We start from the raw sequence: 20,582 nt of genomic DNA, 5'->3' as shown, positions 1-20,582 counted from the left end.
GAATGTTACGTCTATGGAAGGAGGCTGCCAAAACCTACGCTAAGCCCCTGCATATGTCTTCTATATATAGCTCCTGGCATGTATTCAAGTGTCCCAACTTGTCCATTACTATGTTTGTCTGTCCATCCAGCTGTCTTACACATCAATCTGCCTGTCTGAGTCGATATTCTTATTTATATATAACTATTGACTTATGCATGAATGTATTAGCAGGCCTCTCCATGTTTGAGATAGCGGTAAACAAGAGATTAGGCAAACAATGATCAAAGAGGTCAGTATGGAAATGAGAACAAAAAATAATATTTGATTGAAATGTATATGTATGCGCGTATATAAATTAGAGTTTATGTGCAAAAGAAAAAAAAGAAAAATAGCACTCGATAATGACACAAAATTTGCAGTAATGCTGTTGTGAGGAGCGCTATTATGAAAATACTGACACTTGAAAAACTCAGAGTAGTAACAAAATCATGTATATATATATTTGTGTGAATTTTCAATAAACAACTACAGAGTAAATGCCAGCTGGTAGTTAATAAAGATGTTAGGCGAGCACTGAAGGTAGAGAGGCGTTACGCAATCAACCGCATCAACCAATCAGAGAGTCAGGATAACCGAGGAGAAAAAGACAAATGCAAGGAGAGTGCGTGGTGGTGGACATCTTGAAGAGGCTTCATACTCCCCTTAGAAAGGTTTGCTCGCAAAGATATTTTTAATTTTTGTTGTTTTTTTTTTCCCTGAATTATTTTACGCATTTCTTGTCTTTCATTTGTTCGGTACTGGAGCCAATGTTATCGATATTACTTCGTAACCGTTATACTTACTTAACGTGACCTACTAGTATCTTTACAAGTGTTTCTTCGTTTATGATTTTTAAAAAAATTCTAAGCATTTATATTATTATTGTTATTATTATTATCAATAAAGCGATGAGCTGGCAGAATCTTTGGCTCGCTGGTGAAAATGCTTGGCTGCATTTCTTCTGTCAACGTTCTGAGTTCCAACTCCACCGAAGTCGACTATCTCTTTCATTCTCTCGGAGTCGATGAAATAAGCACCAGTTACGCATTACGGTCGATGATTTCGAATTAACTCATCCACCAAAATTTCAGACCTTGTGCCTATAGTATAAAGAGGATTGTTATTATATCTAAGAACCAAAATGCTTCGTCCCAGACCAGCCGTAATAACCACAATCAATCCCTGTCTTTATATATATCTGGACCATATTGTTCAAAATATCCTTCCCACTTTCTTGACGATGGTAGGGTGTGATTTCAGGAAGCTTTTTGCTGCTATTTCTTTTTAACCTGTCGAGCATCTGCACAGTGTCTTTCCCTCGAAATCTGTCTTTGCATTCCTGAACTTCATATTAGCATTGACACTCCCTCAACAAATCTCTCTTCAACATTTGGTAGTTCGGTCTTGTTGGACTGGTTGAATCTAACGAAGCACCTATTTGTATAACTGTTTGGCTTTCAGCCTCATAACTTTCTTTATTTTTTTGAATTTTCAAAAAATTTTTGTGAATTTATGTTCTGCACACAGGAATTCATATGACTGTGCAAAGGAAATTTTTTGTTAGTTTTTAACTCAGTTTAAAATACGGACCGTCCAAATTTTTAACTTATATCCCAACAATGGACCATTAAATGTGTTTATGGGGCGACAGATATTGAAAAACATCAATACGTTAGTGACAAACAAACGAGGATGGTTTGAAGTGGTCCATTTAAATACCCCTTAAATCACACATTATTTTTGCATAGTGGTATATGAATTCCCGTGTATAGAATACAAATTCGCAAAAATCTTCTAAAAATTCTGAAAAATAAAAAAAGTTGTGAGGGGTTATATGATTTGCATAAAACAGAATTCCGCAGTTAACTGATATATTTTCCTTTTTTGGGATTTATATTCAGTAAATTTTACTGAATATTAATAATTCGGTGCTAATTGAAATACTGCAGAATATGTCTATGCATTGTAATGAGTACTTTATTTACAATAACAACACTGAAACGAAATAACACATCAGCAATTCGGCGAGCTGGCAGAAACGTTAGTACTCCGGACAAAATGCTCAGCGGTATTTCGTCTGCCGCTACGTTCTGAGTTCAAATTCCGCCGAGGTCGAATTTGCCTTTCATCCTTTCGGGGTCGATTAAATAAGTACCAGTTACGCACTGGGGTCGATATAATCGACTTAATCCCTTTGTCTGTCCCCTCTGTGTTTAGCCCCTTGTGGGTAGTAAAGAAATAGGTACTTCACAATATTCTTAAAATTACAAGATATACCAGCGAGAAAATAAAAACAATGAATTGAACCAACAAAATTTATGAATGAAACATACAATAAACGGCAAAATATTAACATTGATGTTTGCGTATTTGCTCTGCATTGATAAAATTATTAGATTACCCGTACAGTAAAATTACCAGTTTTATAAACGAGAAAAAGGAAATTATTAATTTGATAAAAATAAATAAATATGCTTGTCGCCTTGTGAATACATCGCCTATAAAACGATTCAGTTATTTCTAACACTAAAGAAACTTATGTAAAATGATTTCAATTGGGAATTGAAACCGGGTCGGACGTGGTTGTTCACCGCAAATATTCCTCTACCTGTGTATCCGTCTTTTGTTATTATTTTTCTTTTCTAAAAGTTTATTATTGCAGAAATACTAGTTTGTTACGAACTGAATAGTTGGGCATTGTTGTATTTAATTTCATGTATTCTCCCCTCTTAATTAAGATGCTCCAGAAGCCTTCTAGTATTATTTTGCATCCACGTTAACGTTAGGTTGGAATCGATTTAGTTAAAGGTCCCCACCCCCACCCCCAAAAAACAAAACAAAAACGACTTTGCACTCTGTTAAAAGAAGGGTATATCTATAGGCCGAATGAAACTACATGATTTAATCGATACATTTCTTACTTAGACTTCAGGTTTTCCTTGAGGAGAGAAATGAGATTGTGAGATAGAACTTTGTCCAGTTGTCTTATCAGTCGAACGATACAATTTGGAGAGGAAGCCGGTGCCTGGATGTTACACATGGAGAGATCATCTAATATTGGCTTCAGTGACAAGGGGAGATAATTACCGAAGTGAATTTTTTTTTCTTTAATCCCTAGAAGGAAATAATTTGCGTAATATTTATTAAATATTTAAAGAAGTTGTTAATTATCATTTACTGTTTTGGATCTACTGAATTATTTTTATTAGTTATTGTTGAGAATATACCGACAGATGACGAATGCAGCAACTCGCTGGAACAGCGCAAGTCCCCACAGCTTACGACCTGTAGATAAGATCTGATTAAGGTAACTCACAGAACGTATGCATCGTTGTTATTATTTGGCTGTAGATTAGGAGTTTTGATCAAAGGTCATCCAACTACGATCATTCTTTGGTGTTTTTTATTTATCTGGTGGGATGGGTGTAACAGTAAAAATTTACCGTAAAAGAGTATGGGATTTGCATCCCCCTTCAAAAAATGAGGAATTTTTTTTTTCGGAACAAAAAATTCTTTCACAAAAGGAATTAACCGCTAAATTCCTTGCTCCTTGGCTATTCCAAAAGCAGACGATCAAAGATTACACTCGTCTCATGAAACGAGTGAAATGGTGTAACAGTTAAGAATTTATCGTCCCCCACATCCACTTAAGACGTAAGTTTCTATATATCTATCTTCATTATCTGATATATAATTTCTCTGTGACAGTAGGATGTGATTTCAGCAGGCTGAGTGATCATGTTAAGCAAGTTCCGACCATCTCCTGTCTTTTAATGTATCCTCCAGTTTTTTTAAACAAAAAAAAATGCAAGGATGTGACTTGAGGGAGCTTTGGCTATTGTTTTTAGCTGGTTGGATGACTGTATAGAGGCAGGTTGGTTGGTTGACTGACTTCTCCTGAACTAGAGAATAATGTTTAACTTTAATAACTGGATAAGACAAAGTTGGACCTAGACAACATCAAAAGTTAAACTCAACAACTATTGACTCCTTATTTCCATTTATTCTATCATCATTGTTTAACCCTATAGCATTTAAACCAGCCATATCCAGCCCAAATATTTTTCCTGTTTTGTGTCCAAACTGGCCAGATCTCGCCTCTCATGCCTACCTTACATTGTCTTTCTAAATATAAAGTCATATCTTTGAAATCTGAAAGCTACAAGATAATACATGAGTAAGTCAAAATAACTTTAATGTACAAGCATTATAAAAATATAAGGACACAGATACTGTGTCATATAGCCAGCTGGAGACAATGTTTCCTGGGGCTAAATAAGTTTGGTATCTGTTCTAAATGGTCTCATTTTGCTGAGCTGCTAAGTTTTGGAAATATAGGCAAACCATCAGTTATCAGGTGGAGGCCAGTGGGTGGAAAAGTGATACAAAGACAGATACACATAGATATTTCTGTGTGTGTATGTATATATATATATATATATATGTGTTATATAATATATATATATATATATATATATATAAAAAATATAAATTGGGACAAGAACGCAAAACACTCAAATAGACGACACAAAACACGGACGGGACATTCGAAGCCTTCAATCTTCAGTCAAGAACCGGATCATCCTCGCAATTTCGGCTGATTAATCTTGAGATCACTCCGATCCGGCCAGCCCCAAGGAAAAACTAAGCTACGAGCATTAGATTTCTCGGAAAAAGGATCGAATGTAATATATATATGCTGTGCTTGAGAAGACCCAGAAAGCCAAATAAGACCATAACCTTGTGGCCTATGCCAGGGGCGTAACCAGCCCACTTATGTGTACCTTTTCTTTCTTTGGACACTAAACTCTGCTTGTGAAGACCTGCTGAGGCAAGTGAAATCAAAATCAAATTCAATGACTGGCATCCTTGCTAGTGAGGTGCAAAGAGCACCATCTGAGCGTGATCGTTGACAGAGTGGCTAACTGGCTTCCGTGCCTGTGGCATGTAAAAGGCACCATCGAGCGTGATCGTTACTAGCATTGCCCTACTGGCACTTGTGCCCCATGCTAGCAGGGCGCTAAGAGCACCATCCGACCGTGATCGTCACCAGAGCGGCTAAATGGCTTCCATGCTGGTGACACGTAAAAGGCACCATTCAATCGTGATCGTTACCAGCGTCGCCTTACTGGTACGTGAAAAATCATTTGAGTGAGGTCGTTGTCAGTACCACCTGACTGGCCCCTGTGCCGGTGGCACGTAAAAGCACCCACTACACTCTCAAAGTGGTTGGCGTTAGGAAGGGCATCCAGCTGTAGAAACTCTGCTAGATCAACATTGGAGCCTGGTGCAGCCATCTGGTTCGCCAGTCCTCAGTCAAATCGTCCAACCCATGCTAGCATGGAAAGCGGACATTAAACGATGATGATGATATATAGTCAATCCAAGCAAGAGAAAAAACAACGTGAGGACATGGAACAAGTACTGTGTTATTGGACGCTCAGGATAGGAAAGAAAAGAAAGAGGATCTCACATTTCAAGTGGAGTGCTTCGTCAGCAATATAGAAAAAGTCCAAAAAAAGGAAGACAGAAAGAAAATCGCCAATGATACACACATTCCCGGAAGGGAATGGATGAAGAAAAGTTCTTTCTAAGTGGGTATGTGCGTGCGCACAGGTCTGTGCATGTGTTTGGTTGTGGCTGTTTATGTATGTGTGTGGTTGGACTTAGTGTCACTTGTGGTTGCAGGAAGAATTTATAGTAAGAATTTTGGTAGGAGTGGCTGTCTGTTGTGTGTCTCCCTACACATGTGCATAGGAGAATGATCAATATATATTATATATATATATATATATATATATATATATATATATATACATGTGTGTGTGTGTATATATATATATATAGTCACTGAGGATATTTAAACCTCTTTAAGGATATTTTTATCCAAGATATACTGATTTAATATATTGTATTAAGTGTGAAATGAAACACTGTAGGTGAAGATGTTAATTAATTAATAAATTAACTTGTATCCATTGGATCTCTCCATTTTCAAAGTTAACCTACTGTATATGTAGAAAATCTGTGGGTGTGTTTGTTTGTGGCGTTGTTAGCTAACTCCTCCTACATCATTTTATTGATTTTGATGAAACGTGAAATGTGAGGACAACTTATGTCTGGAAACCTCGTGACATACTTAGATTGTTGAAAAAATTGATAATACGGCCCCTGGAAGGGACCTTTATATCTACCTAATATAACTAATTTTGTTTTTAAACGCCCAAGGTAAATAACCCATAGCACCTATACAATTTCTTTTATGTGTCCTATTTCTAATTTTTGCAGACAATATCACTTTTTACTACTTTTTTGTGACAGAAAATAAACCTTTTTGTGTTATAATGAAATTGCTTTCGTCTATCAGAGTAATAAGGCGTTTCAATAGAACATCTTTACCCTCGAGAATTACCGGGTACACCAGCTAGTAATTATATATATGGTTTAAAATTATTCAAGACAGAGACAAGTGAGGGAACAACAAGCAGAGTGTATTAGTTTAATGATCATGAAAAATGAAAGAAATATTTGATGTTTCAGGTCTACGTAAAAGCACCCACTACACTCTTGGAGTTGTTGGCATTAGGAAAGGCATCCAGCTGTAGAAACTTTGCTAGATCAGATTGGATCTTGGTACAGCCTTCTGGCTTGTCAGCCCTCAATCAAACTGTCCACCCCATACCAGCATGGAAGAAGACGTTAAACAATGATGATGATGAGTCAAAGAAAATGATATACTAACTTTGAAAGTGGCCAGGGTGGCACTTATGACACTCTGATACTAAACACCTCAATTGTGGTGGATATTTGAGGACATTGAGGGTAATAGTAAATGATAGTTAGCTTCTTAGCCATACAACTGTTCCTGCAGCTATATCTCCATAAATGTTTCAAAATTTTGTTATTTTTGCCATTGCAGTTGAAAGAAGTGATGGTAGAGTTGGAAATCGCAAAATTAAACAATTTTGCATTATGGGAACACAGAAGTTTGTATCTTTGATATTTACAAGGGAGAATGCTGAAAGATTTCAGTGTATTCGTGATGAGATGAGCCTTGATGAAAATGGATTATTAGAATTTTTCTTCAAACTCTATGATAAGTAAGTTCTCATTTCATATGCATTTTCATTATTATTATTTCTGTAATTGTTCTTTTAATGCACCATTCTGCTTACTCCTTTGTAGTTTTTACGCTCTCTATAAACACTGCACCTTATATAGTGTTCTCTCTGTTTTCTGTGAGTTAATCATCTTCATCATTTAATGTTTGTTTTCATAGCTGGCACAGTTTGGACAGTTTGAAGGGAGCTGGCTTGCTAGATAGCCGCACAGGCATGGTTTCTACAGCTGGATGCTCTTTCTAATGCCAACTACTTTATAGAGTGTACTAGGTGCTTTTTATATGGCACCAGTGCCAGTGCGCTTTATGTGGCACCAGCACCAGTGCTTTTTACGAGACACCAACACTGATGCTTTTTACGAGGCACCAACACTAACAGGTAAAAGTAAAATTACCTTCTTGAGTTATGCCGACTCATAAGGGCCAGTTTCCCAGTTTCCATGAGAAAACTCTGTGATTGTTTGCATGCTTGCTTGTCTGTTATTTAATACAGCCAAACCTGTGCATAATGGGAATATGCTCTGTAAGTAAGGTACCCCTGAAATGTGAATACAAATGAAATAAAACAAGTTTCATGTAAATTGGACTACGGATACATGTTTTTTGGTACCTTCATAAATAGCCAAAATGGCACATAATGGGGAAAATACCTCGAAAGTAACATAATTCTGAAATGGGAATATATAATACTGTGAAAATTGTTTTCACTAATTTTATGTTTTATGTTCTATAACAAATCCTTTTGCATTTTTGTAGAAGTGTGCACATATGCCATAAATAAATGCTGTTATTGGAGTTCAAGTTTATCCTGGAAGTTCTATTTCTGTTAGATGCTGTAAATAATCAATGAAACTTTAAACATGAATTTGTAAACTAGAAATAATGACGACATGAACGAATTGAAATATTTAACTAAATCATTGTAAAATTAATTTTCATTTCAATGTAATGTTGAAATCAAGTTCAGTGTTTCATAACCTGAACCATCAGTGACCCAACGGGTCACGGGTAGTCTGGTATGTAATAAAGATAATAATCAATTACCGTACTAATTTAGGTAACCAAATTGTTTGCAGACATAGCTATGTGGTTGAGAAGTTTGCTTTCTAACCACATGGTCTCAGGTTCAGTCCATTGTGCTGCACTTTGGGCAAATGTCTTTTACTATAGTCTCGAACTGACGAATAAATTTGGTTGATGAAAAGTAAAAGCAGCCTATTAGATTTGCATATGTGTGTGTGTTTGTGTGTATTTGTGTATGCTCACTTATACACAAATATATGAAGGGCTCTTGCACAGTTTTAGTCTCTTAGATTCATTCATGGGGCATCGACTGGCATGGGCTATGGTAGAAAACACTTTCCATGTATGATATTCTTTTATTCTTTTACTGGTTTCAGCCAGAGACTGGGGCTATACTGGTGCACCACCCTTAAAATAGAAGTAACATCAGCAGTAAGATTTGAATCTACATGGGGACCCCAGTGGGTTTCTAGTCCATCATCTTAACCAGTTGGCCATGACAACTCAATGATGTGTGTATATATATGTATGTATGTGTGTATATATATATATATATATATATATATATATATATATAGCGTTGCCTTAATGGCACTTGTGCGGATGGTATGTGAAAAAACATTTGAGCAAGGTCATTGCCAGTGCCACTGGACTAGCTACTGTGCAGGTGGCACGTAAAAAATACCATTTGAGCGTGGCCGCTGCCAGTACTACCTGACTGGCCCTCATGCCGGTGGCATGTAAAAGCACCCACTACACTCTAAGAGTGGTTGGCAATAGGAAGGGCATCCAGCTGTAGAAACTCTGCTAGATCAAGACTGGAGCTTGGTGCAGCCATCTGGTTCGCCAGTCTTCAGTCAAATTGTACAAACCATGCTACCATAGAAAAGTGGACGTTAAACGATGATGATGATGATACACACACACACACACACACACACACACACATGTAAAATCATTGTGATCCTCTTCTTCATGCTTGCATGGATCTCATAGAATTTATTGTGGTCAAAAGAAAGATACCCTTTCTGTCACCAGCTTTCACCTTGTTTCCAAGTAAGTTAATGCTTCTCGTGATCAGACATGTTTGCTACAGAAGACTTGAAACAAACAGCCTCACTTGAATGATGCTCATTTACAAGCATCTCAAAATGTCAACACAAAGTTACACACACACACACACACACACACACACACACATATTTCCAACAGGCATTCACTCACAAGGCTTTAGTCGGGTTGGGACTACAGTAGAAGATATTTGCCCAAGGTGCCAAGCAGTGGGATTGAACCTGACACCTCACGAAGCTTCTCAATTTCACAACCATGCCAGCATCATTATCATTTAACATCTGCTTTCCACGCTGGCATGGGCTGGACAGTTTGACAAGAGCTGGTGAGACAGAAGGCTGTGCCAGCTTCTACTATCTATTTTGGCATGGTTTCTATGACTGGATGCCCTTCCTAACACCAACTACTTTACAGTGTGTAGTAGGTGCTTTTCTATGTAACACCAGACTGGTAGTGAGGTCTCAAAGTAACTTGCAGACAAGACTCCTCTCTCTGAGTAAGTTGTACTGTTGAGGAAAGTGGATTTGTATCAGGTGAAGAGTGATAATAGGGTGTCAACATTCACACACACACATGCACACCACCACTACTAACACCACCACTGCCAACACCACCACCACTGCCAACGCCACCACCACTGCCAACACCACTACTGCCAAAATACCACTACCAACACCATCACTACCAACACTACCACTACCAGCACTACCATTACCAACACCACCACTGCCAACATCACCACTGCCAACACCACCACCACTACCAATGCCACCACCACCACTACCAACACTACCACCAGTGGTTTAGCATCCACTTCTCCATGTTTGCATGGACCAGATGTTTATTAAGGCAGGTTTTCTACTGTCAGATGCCCTTCCTGTTGCCAGCCATCACTTGTTTCCAAGCCAGGCAATATTTTCCCATGACAGGATATGTGTGTAATAGAAGTACAGGAAAAGGAGCCTTGCAGTTGACGAGATTCACAGGTACCCCTGTTGGGGAAAAGAGGGGAAATAGAGAGAAAGAGAGAAGACGATGAAGATGTGTTGTTGGGGTGTATATATATATAAATGAAATGATACAGAGGATAGGATAGGGTGAGTTGGTTGGTAAGCTTGTAAGAGTGCAAAAAGGAAAGTTGAAGGAAGATAGGTGGGGAGGGGAATGCAGTGAGTGGTGAACACAGGGTTGTAGGGAGGGGGAATGTTAGGAAGGTGAGTTACGGGAGAGTGATTTGTCAGTGAGTGTGTTTTGGCTCACTGTTTTTGTAAGTGAGATCTCTGTGGCTTCTGAAATCATTTGACTTCTATTTCTAGCAAAACTGGCACTCTTCCAGTACCATCATATTTTTTAAACTTGCTTGCACGGTTCACGCTTCAAATAGCTACTATTAATTTTATTATTAATGATATACTTGTATGTGTATATATATATATATATATATATATATATTATATTAAATTAGAGATAAAACCACTATTAGGCAAATCAAACAATGAAAAACTTAAGCCAAAACATAAAATTAATTAATTTATATTATTTTAAATATATATCAAAAGTATTAAAAGTTTAATAAAAGATAATGAGTAAAACAATCTCTAATTTAATATTTTACTATAAAATTGGATTCAATCCTAAATCTGATTTTTCCCTGTAAGTTTGGATTTATTCCCTAATATTTTATTATATATATATATATATACGCAAACATACATACATATACAGGCATGGTTGCGTAGTAAGAAACTTGCCTCCCAACCACATGATTCTGGATTTAGTCCTATGTCTTTTACTATAATATCAGGCCGACCAAACCCTTTTGAGTGGATTTGTTATGTTTTGAGTTTGGCAGATTGTATTATCTTTAATTCCATTTCCCATCTATTTTCAGAAATAAACTTGAGTTGAAGAACAATTTTTTAGAGTGCATTGATCCTTGTGAGAAGGTTACTGTGCAGATTGAAAATATTAATGAAAGTTGCCACGAGGTGAAAGCTGAGGCTAACATAAACCATGATCAGTACAGCAATGAACCTGTGACTCTGGTACAGCCAAACTGGGATCTCTCTACTACTGGTTCTCAGGCCAGATTGGTTGACCAGGAAAGTGGAGAGACAGCTGAATTACTAATAAGCCTACAACACTACCAGGCAGACGATCGTGCTATGTCTGGCAGTGTTTCTAATGAAAGTCATTCCCAAGAGTGTAAAAGAACTACAATATCTAATGGTAGTGATGATGATGATGATGGTGATGAGGATGATGGTGGTGGTAGTGGTGGTTGCCAAGACGATGCCTCCACTGCTGAGGACTCTGTAAAAGAAGAAACAGCAAAAGAAGAACTTGCAAAAGAAGAACTTGCAAAAGAACAGTTGATTGATTCTAGTATTGAAGATGAAATCGCAACAATATCAGAACAGCCTGCTGCTGTTGTCCCAGTTTGTAATTTGTTAAGTTCTCCAGTTTTAAATTCTGAAAAAAATATAGATGTTGCAGAGAAAATAGAGAATTCTGTTCAACCAAATGGTGAAGAAAATATTCTAGAAGAATTTGTAGTTGAGTCATCTGAGTGTAAAGAACAAGATACAAATGGAACCAAGAAAAGTGATATAAAATCTAATTTACCTGAAGAAAGTGAACCAAAACGTAAAAGAAGAAATGATGTTTGGCTCAGTAGAATTCAAGATGCTGATTTTGGTAAGTTCCTGAATATTTGATTCTTAACTATTTTTATTTAAACTGTCTTCCTTTGTCCTTTGTTATCAGTTTTTTTCTAATGTGTCTTGCATCTTTTCAATCATTTAACATTATGCAGTTTTTTTGGGGGGGCGGGGGTTGTAATAATTCTTTATAAGTTTTAACTTCATTTTATTGACATAGGCATGACTCTGGTCAAGAATATAGCTTTGGGGGTCAGTCTCACTGCATGGCATCTTAAGCAAAGAGTTTTCTCTGAATCAACCAAAGCCTTGAGAATGGATTTTGGTAAATGGATAAAACCCGTCCACCTCAACAGAATTGCAATCTTGAAATGAAGGTGACTTGTAAAAAGCACTGGTGATGGTGCCATGTAAAAAGCATCCAGTACATACTGGCATTAGGAAGGGCATCTAGCTGTAGAAACCAAGCCAAAACAGACTATGGAACCTGGTGTAGCCCCTGGCCTTGTCTGTCCTGTCAAGCCATCCAACCCATGCCAGCATAGAAAACAGATGTTAAATATTGTTGATAATGATGATACTGAAAACAACATGTTGCATATGTATTAATAACTGTATGTGTGTATGTGTGTGTGTATCTCCTGCCTTGGCATCGCTTGATGTAAATGAACATTATTGTTATTCATGCGGTGTTGTTCATTTTCAATCTTCTGCGAAAGCATATCCTACCTTGGGAGAAATATTGCCTTTCTTGGAAACAGGTGAGGATTGCCAGCAGGAAGAATATTTGACTGTGGAAAATCTGCCTTAGTAAATATTACCTGATCCAGGCAAACACACAAAAAAAAAGTGAATGTTAAAACATTAGCAGTGGAGGTGGTGGTGGCGGCAATGGTGTGTGTGTGCATGAATGTTGACGTTCTATGGCTATGCTTGAGCAAAATGGTGATTTGATAACTTTTTCCTTGTTAACATTGTGGGTTAGTTGCTCTGTGTGGAATTAAAAAAAAAAAATTCCTTACTTGAAAAATATGTAAGAAGTAACATCACCTGTAGTATCCTGCTTCAAATACATGCTTGTTTGGAAAAACAGACATTGAATGAATAGAGTCTGTCAGTGTTTCCGATGAGAAGAAAACTTCATAATATATTCATTCTGAGTTTTCTCATTTTATTGGTTTGTCCGGAAAGTTCATACCGATTTTTAAAGGAAAGAAAAAAGTCAATAAATACTTGCCATTACATTCTTAATCAACCAAATATGAACCATTTTGTTGCACAATGCATATCCATCTTTCCTTTAACTTGAAAATACCCTCTTCTCAGAATTGAGGTGGTTTCATGGCAAAGAATTGATCAAGGTATCTTTTTACGTCATCCAAGGAATTGAAATTTTTGCCATTAAGACTATTCTGCAGAGACCTGAATATGTGGAAACCTGAAGGAACAACATCTGGTGAATATAGAGGGTGGGGTAACACACCCCAGCTGAGCTGCAGCAATTTTTGTCTGGTTCCCAAAGCATCAAGTGCCGAAAATGAACTTTCTTATCTTCTATTTTAAAGGGTTACAGAATTAACACAGGTTATAGGAACATAAATCTTCTTCCACGAAAAGATAGCTTAAACTGTGCTCTAAATGGAGGTGTAGTCAAATCCTATTTTATGGACTCAACCATGTTCTAAAATAAGTTGAAAAGTAAGCTACTATATATCGGCACGAACTTTCCTGTCAACCCAATACTTAAAAATATGATACAAGGTAGCATTACCAAAGTCCCCAGTTATTTTATTTGTGCATATCTGTCAGAAATTTATAGGCCAAAAATTCTTCAGTTACTTAGAGCTCATAGATTTTGAAGCAAAAGGTCCCTTGTGTGTATTTTATTCTTTCAGTCTAGTTGCCATTAATGATGAGAACCTCATATGGGGGAATACTGAAAAGTTCCTGGCTTTGGGTAAAAGAAAATACATATTCCCCTTTCAGATTCACACTCGTATTGCAGTGGTCCTTCAGTTTTTCTAAGTCCTGTAAAAGAACTTAGGTGGGGCTTCTATCATACTCTTAAAACCAGGAACTTCTCAGCACCCACTAGTATATCTTGTGCTTATACTTTCAGTTCAGTTTTGCACATGAAATGCATCATTGCTGTACAGTATCATGCATTCCTGGGTATGTGGATGTTTGAAAATACCTCACAGAGCGACAATTGTTCCTTGCATAGTTATGGGCTGCCCTTTGGCATGAGAGAAGACTGTGTTGATACTGACATGTGACATTTCTGAATTACAGCAATAAGATAAAGAAATACCAAATGATCCAAATGGAAGTTTACTTGTGTGAGAGGAAGACATAGGGATGAAGTGGTGAAAGCTGATCTGAAGAAAGATTGAACCTCATGGTAAAGAGATGATAGATGATGCTGTGCTAGAGTAAGTTATGTCCAACACACATAAGTGGTGAGAGTAGCTATAAAGAATGAAATGCTGTGCAAAGCTGTGGGGTCAGTGTTGGTAAAAATGTAAAAAATTAATATTTATTAAAATTTCCTATTCTGCAGACAGTAATGTGACTATTTGCTGCACCGAAAATAATCAAATCAGATTCTATGAAGAAGGGTCTGGTAGAATTAATTCATTGTTATTATCATCATCATCATTTAACGTCCATTTTCCATGCTGGCATGGGTTAGACAGTTAGTCAGGGCCTAGCTAGGCAAAAGACTGCCCCAGGTTTCACTGTTTGTTTTTGCTTACAGAGTGGACAGTGCTTTTTACGTGGCACCAACACTGGCGAAATTTGTTTTGTCATGGTTCTTACAGCTGGATGCCCTTCTAAATACCAACCACTTTACAGTGTGAACTGGATGCATCAGCACTGGCAGGGTCACCAAGTAACTTGCAAGACAAAGACCCTTTGAGATCCTGTTTCTAAAATGTTATTAAAATTTGGATTTATATTTTTAATTTAACCCCTCTTCTATAGATATAGTGTTTTTCATTATAACTTTTAAAAGGATAATATTTTCCAATATTTTACAGAATGATTTTTATTTCATTTAATGTAAGTTTTCATGTTACATTCACTTCAATTCTCTATATTTCAATGATACTTTAATCTTAAAACAAAAGGGTTACATATATCTGATTTTATTCTCTTAAGCCTTTAGTATTTAAACCAGCCATATCCTGCCCAAATATTCTGCTTGTTTTATGTTCAAATCACCCAAATCCAGCTTCTCACACCTACCCTACAATGTCCTAAAACTAAGCAATCACATCATTAAAATCTCAAAGCTATTAGCTGCACCGAAAATAATCAAATCAGATTCTATGAAGAAGGGTCTGGTAGAATTAATTCATTGTTATTATCATCATCATCATTTAACGTCCATTTTCCATGCTGGCGTGGGTTAGACAGTTAGTCAGGGCCTAGCTAGGCAAAAGACTGCCCCAGATTTCACTGTTTGTTTTTGCTTACAGAGTGGACAGTACTTTTTACGTGGCACCAACACTGGCGAAATTTGTTTTGTCATGGTTTTTACAGCTGGATGCCCTTCTAAATACCAACCACTTTACAGTACACTCGCGGAGTGGTTGGCGTTAGGAAGAGCATCCAGCCGTAGAAATTCTGCCAGATCAGACTGGAGTCTGGAGCAGCCCCTGGCTTCCCCAGACCCCGGTCGAACCGTCCAACCCGTGCTAGTGCGGAAAACGGACGTTAAACGATGATGATGATGATGATGATTAGATTTTGGGAGAGAGGACTAGTCAATTACATCGACTCCAGTATTTCACTGGTACTTCTGTAAGGGTGAAAGACAGTTGACCTCAGTGGGATTTAATATTAGAATGTAGCAACAGACAAAATGCTGCTAAGCATTTCACCTGGCATGCTAACAATTCTGCCAACTCACTGCCTTTTTAACAATAATAATAATAATACTAATAATGATACTGTTTTCTATGGGTACAAGGCATGAAATTTTAGGGGAGGAAACAAGTTGATTACACTAACATGAGTACTTAACTAGTACTTATTTTATCAACCATGAAAGGCAAAGTCGACCTCTGCAGAATGTAAACACAAGATGAAATGCCCTTAATAGCAATAATCTTTTTTACTGCAGGCATAAGACCTGAAACTTTGGAGGAGGGGAGGGCTAGTTATTTACATTGACCCCCTCCAGTGCTCAGCTGGTGCTTATTTCATTCACTCTGCAAGGATGAAAGGCAGTTGACCTAAGCAGAATTTGAACTCGGAATATAATGATGGATGAAATGCCCTTAATAATAGTAAAAATAATAATAACTGCCCTGATGCAGTACCAGACAGTGGCTCTCATGGCTGCTGATCTTAAATGATTGGAAGTGTTATCATGTACATTGTTTTGTCTTGGTATAAAAGATGGGCTACAGCAAATATTCTGCTCAATACTACAGATTTGCTTGTCAGTTGTTTGACCGTAACCAGTTGAGCATGTCCCTTAGTGGCTGATGATATGTGCATCTCTGATCATGTGCAGAAGTAGTGGGGGAGCATCATAGCCATGTGTTGAAAGGAATTCTTGGAGGTTTGGATAATACCCCTAAGCACTTTGCTAAAGATTCTGACAGCTTGCCGTCTTAAGAATACCAATAATAATAATAATAATAATAATAATAATAATAATAATAATAATAATATATGCCCTGATGCAGTACCAGACAGTGGCTCTCATGGCTTCTGATCTTAACTGATTGGAAGTGTTATCATGTACATTGTCTTGTTTTGGTATAAAAGATGGGCTACAGCAAATATTCTGCTCAATACTACAGATTTGCTTGTCAGTTGTTTGACCTTAACCAGTTGAGCATGTCCCTTAGTGGCTGACGATATGTGCATCTCTGATCATGTGCAGAAGTAGTGGGGGAGCATCATAGCCATGTGTTGAGAGGGATTCTTTGGGGTTTAGATAATTTACCCTTGGAAACATGGGTGTTTTGTTCATCATCTGTAAACAACCCTTATTCAGGAACCATTCGAACCAGATGGGCTACTTGACCTGAAGAAAATTCTGGGCCCCACCTGCAAGGTCATGTCATGCATTGTTTATCTTGATATGAGATCACCATGTCATGAACATATGGTTGTGATGCATGTGCCTGGTGTACCCTTAGCAGATGGGTAGTCATGATGGGTATATTGGGCTTTGATAGCATGCACTGCTCTCTCACTCAATAATAATAGTTTCTGATTTAGGCACATAGCTAAAATTTTTTAGATGTAGGGTTTAGTTGACCCCCACCACTAAACATTCAGACTGATACTTTATTTCATTGACGTCACAGTGAGGAAAGGCAAAGACTTGAACTCAGAACACAAAGGACTCGAACAACTATGTCAAGGCATTTTCCCAACACTCTAATGATTCTTGCAATACATTGCTTTTAATAATAATAATAAGCCTTTCTACTAAAGGCACAAGGCCTGAAATTTTGGGGGAGAGAACTGATCAATTTCATCAACCCCAGTGTCTCACTGGTCCTTAATTTATTGACCCTGAAAGGACAAAAGACAAAATCAACCTCAGCAGAATTTGAAGTCAGACCATGAAGATGGATGATTCTGCCAACTTGCTGCCTTAACAACAACAACAAATGTAATAATGAAATGAACTGTTTTGATGTTATCACAAGTAGTCCACCTACTCATTACCAACTATAAGGCTGCAATCTGGCAGAATCGTTAGCACACTGGGCAAAATATTTGGCAGCATTTGGTCCATCTTCATGTTCTGAGTTTAAATTCTGCTGAGATCGACTTTACCTTTCATCCTTCTGGGGTTGATAAAATAAGTACCTGTTGAACACTGAGGTTGATCTAAGCAACTGGTGCCCTCCCCCAAACCTGCTGGCCTTGTGCTAAAATCTGAAATCAGTATTACCAACTATGTAACTCATATTATTAATACTTTAGAGTTTATGGAGATTAGTTTATTACTATGTTCCTAAATTAGATATTCCATAATTCAACATATGATAACTTCAGTTCCATCCCGTTAATACCATTTTCTGCTATTTCTGTTTTGAAATTTAAACACATGTAATAAATTCCTTCTCTTTGTAATAGTTATTGGTGTATTTGTAAAAACTTATTTCAAATTTCTTTGAACAGTAAGCTGACAAATTCTTTAATTTCTTTCTTTCTTTCTTTTTTTTACATTTTTCAGAGGAACGCCATTACAAATGCAGTTATTGTTCTGCTGCTTTTTTTCACCCTCACCATTTGCAGCGCCATGAAAAGCAACTTCATAAATTAGGGAAAGAAGTGAAACCAAACCAGTGTAAAGACTGCTTTAAGGACATTTGCAACTCTGTTGACATTGAAATTCCATCAAGATTTTGCATGCAGGATGGTGCGACGCCCTCACCGTTGTTCACTGTGCCAACTTGGTTTTAAATCTTCTGAAGAGGTACGTGACCACAAATGCAGCAGTAATCCATCAAAGCCACTTTGTTGCTTACAATGTGATTATCGGACAGGATCACCGCGGGATTTGGAACATCATCTAAGAATTCACACTGGGGAAAGATGCTACAAATGTGATCTTTGTGATTTTCGGACTGCATGGAAGAAAAACCTTAAAGAGCATGTTCTTAAACATTCTGGATTGAAACCATTTGTTTGTCAAGTTTGCAATTTTGCTACTAATGACAAAAGTAACCTTAGGTCGCATCTTGCGAAACATTCAGAAAATCGTCCTAACCTTTGCCATACATGTGGCTCATCATTCCGCGAGGCACGTTCCTTAAAGTCTCACATGCTTTCCCATAGTGACGTGAAAGTCTACAAGTGCTCGTCTTGTGATTGTTCTACTCGTTACAAATCTTCATTAAAAGCACATGTACGATCTCATCATGGAGGAGGAGCAGAGAAAGAGATTGTAAATTATAATACAGACAATAGTGGAGATATTGAAAATAAAGTACAAGAGGTTAATGAGATCTATGTGGAGACAATGGACATCACTAATGACAATTTTGACGAGAAACAGTATTATATGTGTCAAGAGTGTAGCTATGTTATTGATGACAAAGCCATCTTTGACTCTCACACCTGTTTTTCTTCTCCTCTCTCTCAAACAGCTACGTCTCTTCTGGATGGTGGAATGGTTATCCAGATCATAGAAAATCCTTCAGATTTGTCTCCTGTTCTTCAAAAATAATAACTTAATTTTCACTTTATTTTTCAATTAACTTTCATATAAAATGATATAATTTCCTAATCCTGCCACATTTGTTAACTGTATCTGTTGCAAAAGTATTTAATCTTGTGGAGAATTTGAGATGTTGATTATCAGAGTTATTAAGATTAGAATATGATTAAGATATCTCTGTATTGTGATTGTTTAATCAATGGAAAACAATATCATTACCATCTTCATCATTAGCACCATCTTATTATTATCATTTGGTATAGACCTGTCGTTGAAAGTTTGCTTCCTGACCAATGATGCTGGGTTCACTCTCATTGTGGGGCACATTGAGCTAGTGTTTTCTGTTATAGCTTGAAGCCAACCAAAGTCTTGAGTGTATGTGTGTCTTTGTCTTGACATTATGCAACAGGTGTAACTACCAATCTTATCAATGTACTTTTGTTTCCAATCTTGTGTAAACATGTCCAGTTCTGGGGATGTATTACTTTCAAATTTTGGCTCAAGGCCAACAACTTCAGAGTGGTGGTGGTGGTGGTGCTGCTGCTGGAGGGTTAAGTTGATTACATCAACCCCAGTACTCAACTGGTACTTATGTTGTCAACTCCAAAAGGACGAAATGCAAAGGATGAATTAGAACTCAGAACGTATGAATGGACGAAATGTTGCTAAGTATTTTGCCTGATATGCTAAAGATTCTGCCAGATTGCTGTCTTTAATATTTGGCACAAGGCCAGCCATTTCAGGGGAGAGGTTAAGTCGATTACATCGACCCTAGTGCTCAACTGGTACTTATTTTATTGACCCTGAAATGACAAAAGGTAAAGTCGACTTTGGTGGAATTTGATCTTAGAACAGGGAAGATGGCTGAAATATCGCTAAGCATTTTGCCTGGCATGCTAATGATTCTACCAGCTTGCCATCATACTTTGTGGGATGTAGTTACTTCAAAAAAGTCAGGAAAGACAGAAAAATGACAGGAAAGACATCCAATTATAGAAAATCTGCCTCAACATCTTTCCTCTCATTCATTCAAGCATGAGAAAGTGGATGCTAAAATGATGATTTGTGTGTATATATATATATATATATATATATATATATATATATATATATAAACGATGATGATGATGATGATGATGATTATGATGGCTTTTTCACTTTCCATCTACCAAATCTACTCACAAGGGTTTGGTCGGCCCAGGTCTGTAGTAGAAGACACTTGCCTAAGGTGCCATGCAGCGGAACTGAACTCGGAACTAACCATATGGTTGGGAAGCAAGCTTCTTACCACACAGCCAACTCTTCTTCAATTCAGTTATTTTCCACACCATCCCATATTTGCAGGTGTGAGGTCACTGCTTTCAGATCTAATCTTACTATTACTTCATAGGTCCTGTTTATATCCATCTCTATTATAGGTATCTTCTACCAACAACTCTACAACTCACAGTACTTTCTCCACTTGTCCTGTATTGGTTGTCATTCGTTG

General features: G+C 37.4%; 1 protein-coding gene across 3 annotated transcripts; it reads left to right on the top strand.

Annotated features, from left to right (window-relative positions):
• The first annotated feature begins 234 nt into the window (after positions 1-234).
• On the top strand, positions 235-19,167 carry LOC115222627. Of its 3 annotated transcripts, XM_036511628.1 has the most exons (5): positions 235-692; positions 3,231-3,328; positions 6,941-7,121; positions 11,127-11,932; positions 18,107-19,167. In XM_036511628.1, the coding sequence occupies exons 3-5, from the start codon at positions 6,994-6,996 to the stop codon at positions 18,334-18,336; spliced, it is 1,164 nt and encodes a 387-aa protein (XP_036367521.1). In that variant the 5' UTR covers positions 235-692; positions 3,231-3,328; positions 6,941-6,993; the 3' UTR covers positions 18,337-19,167. The 3 variants fall into 3 exon arrangements, with proteins under 3 accessions (XP_036367521.1, XP_029648792.1, XP_029648793.1); XM_029792932.2 differs by lacking the exon at positions 3,231-3,328 and having other exon boundaries at positions 236-692; XM_029792933.2 differs by lacking the exon at positions 235-692 and having other exon boundaries at positions 2,487-3,328.
• The last annotated feature ends 1,415 nt before the right edge of the window (positions 19,168-20,582 follow it).

The sequence above is a fragment of the Octopus sinensis genome, linkage group LG20, assembly GCF_006345805.1.
Source record: "Octopus sinensis linkage group LG20, ASM634580v1, whole genome shotgun sequence".
NCBI lineage: Eukaryota > Metazoa > Mollusca > Cephalopoda > Octopoda > Octopodidae > Octopus > Octopus sinensis.
The sequence above is the reverse complement of the archived record's forward strand: the minus strand, read 5'-3'. Positions and strand labels throughout refer to the sequence as shown.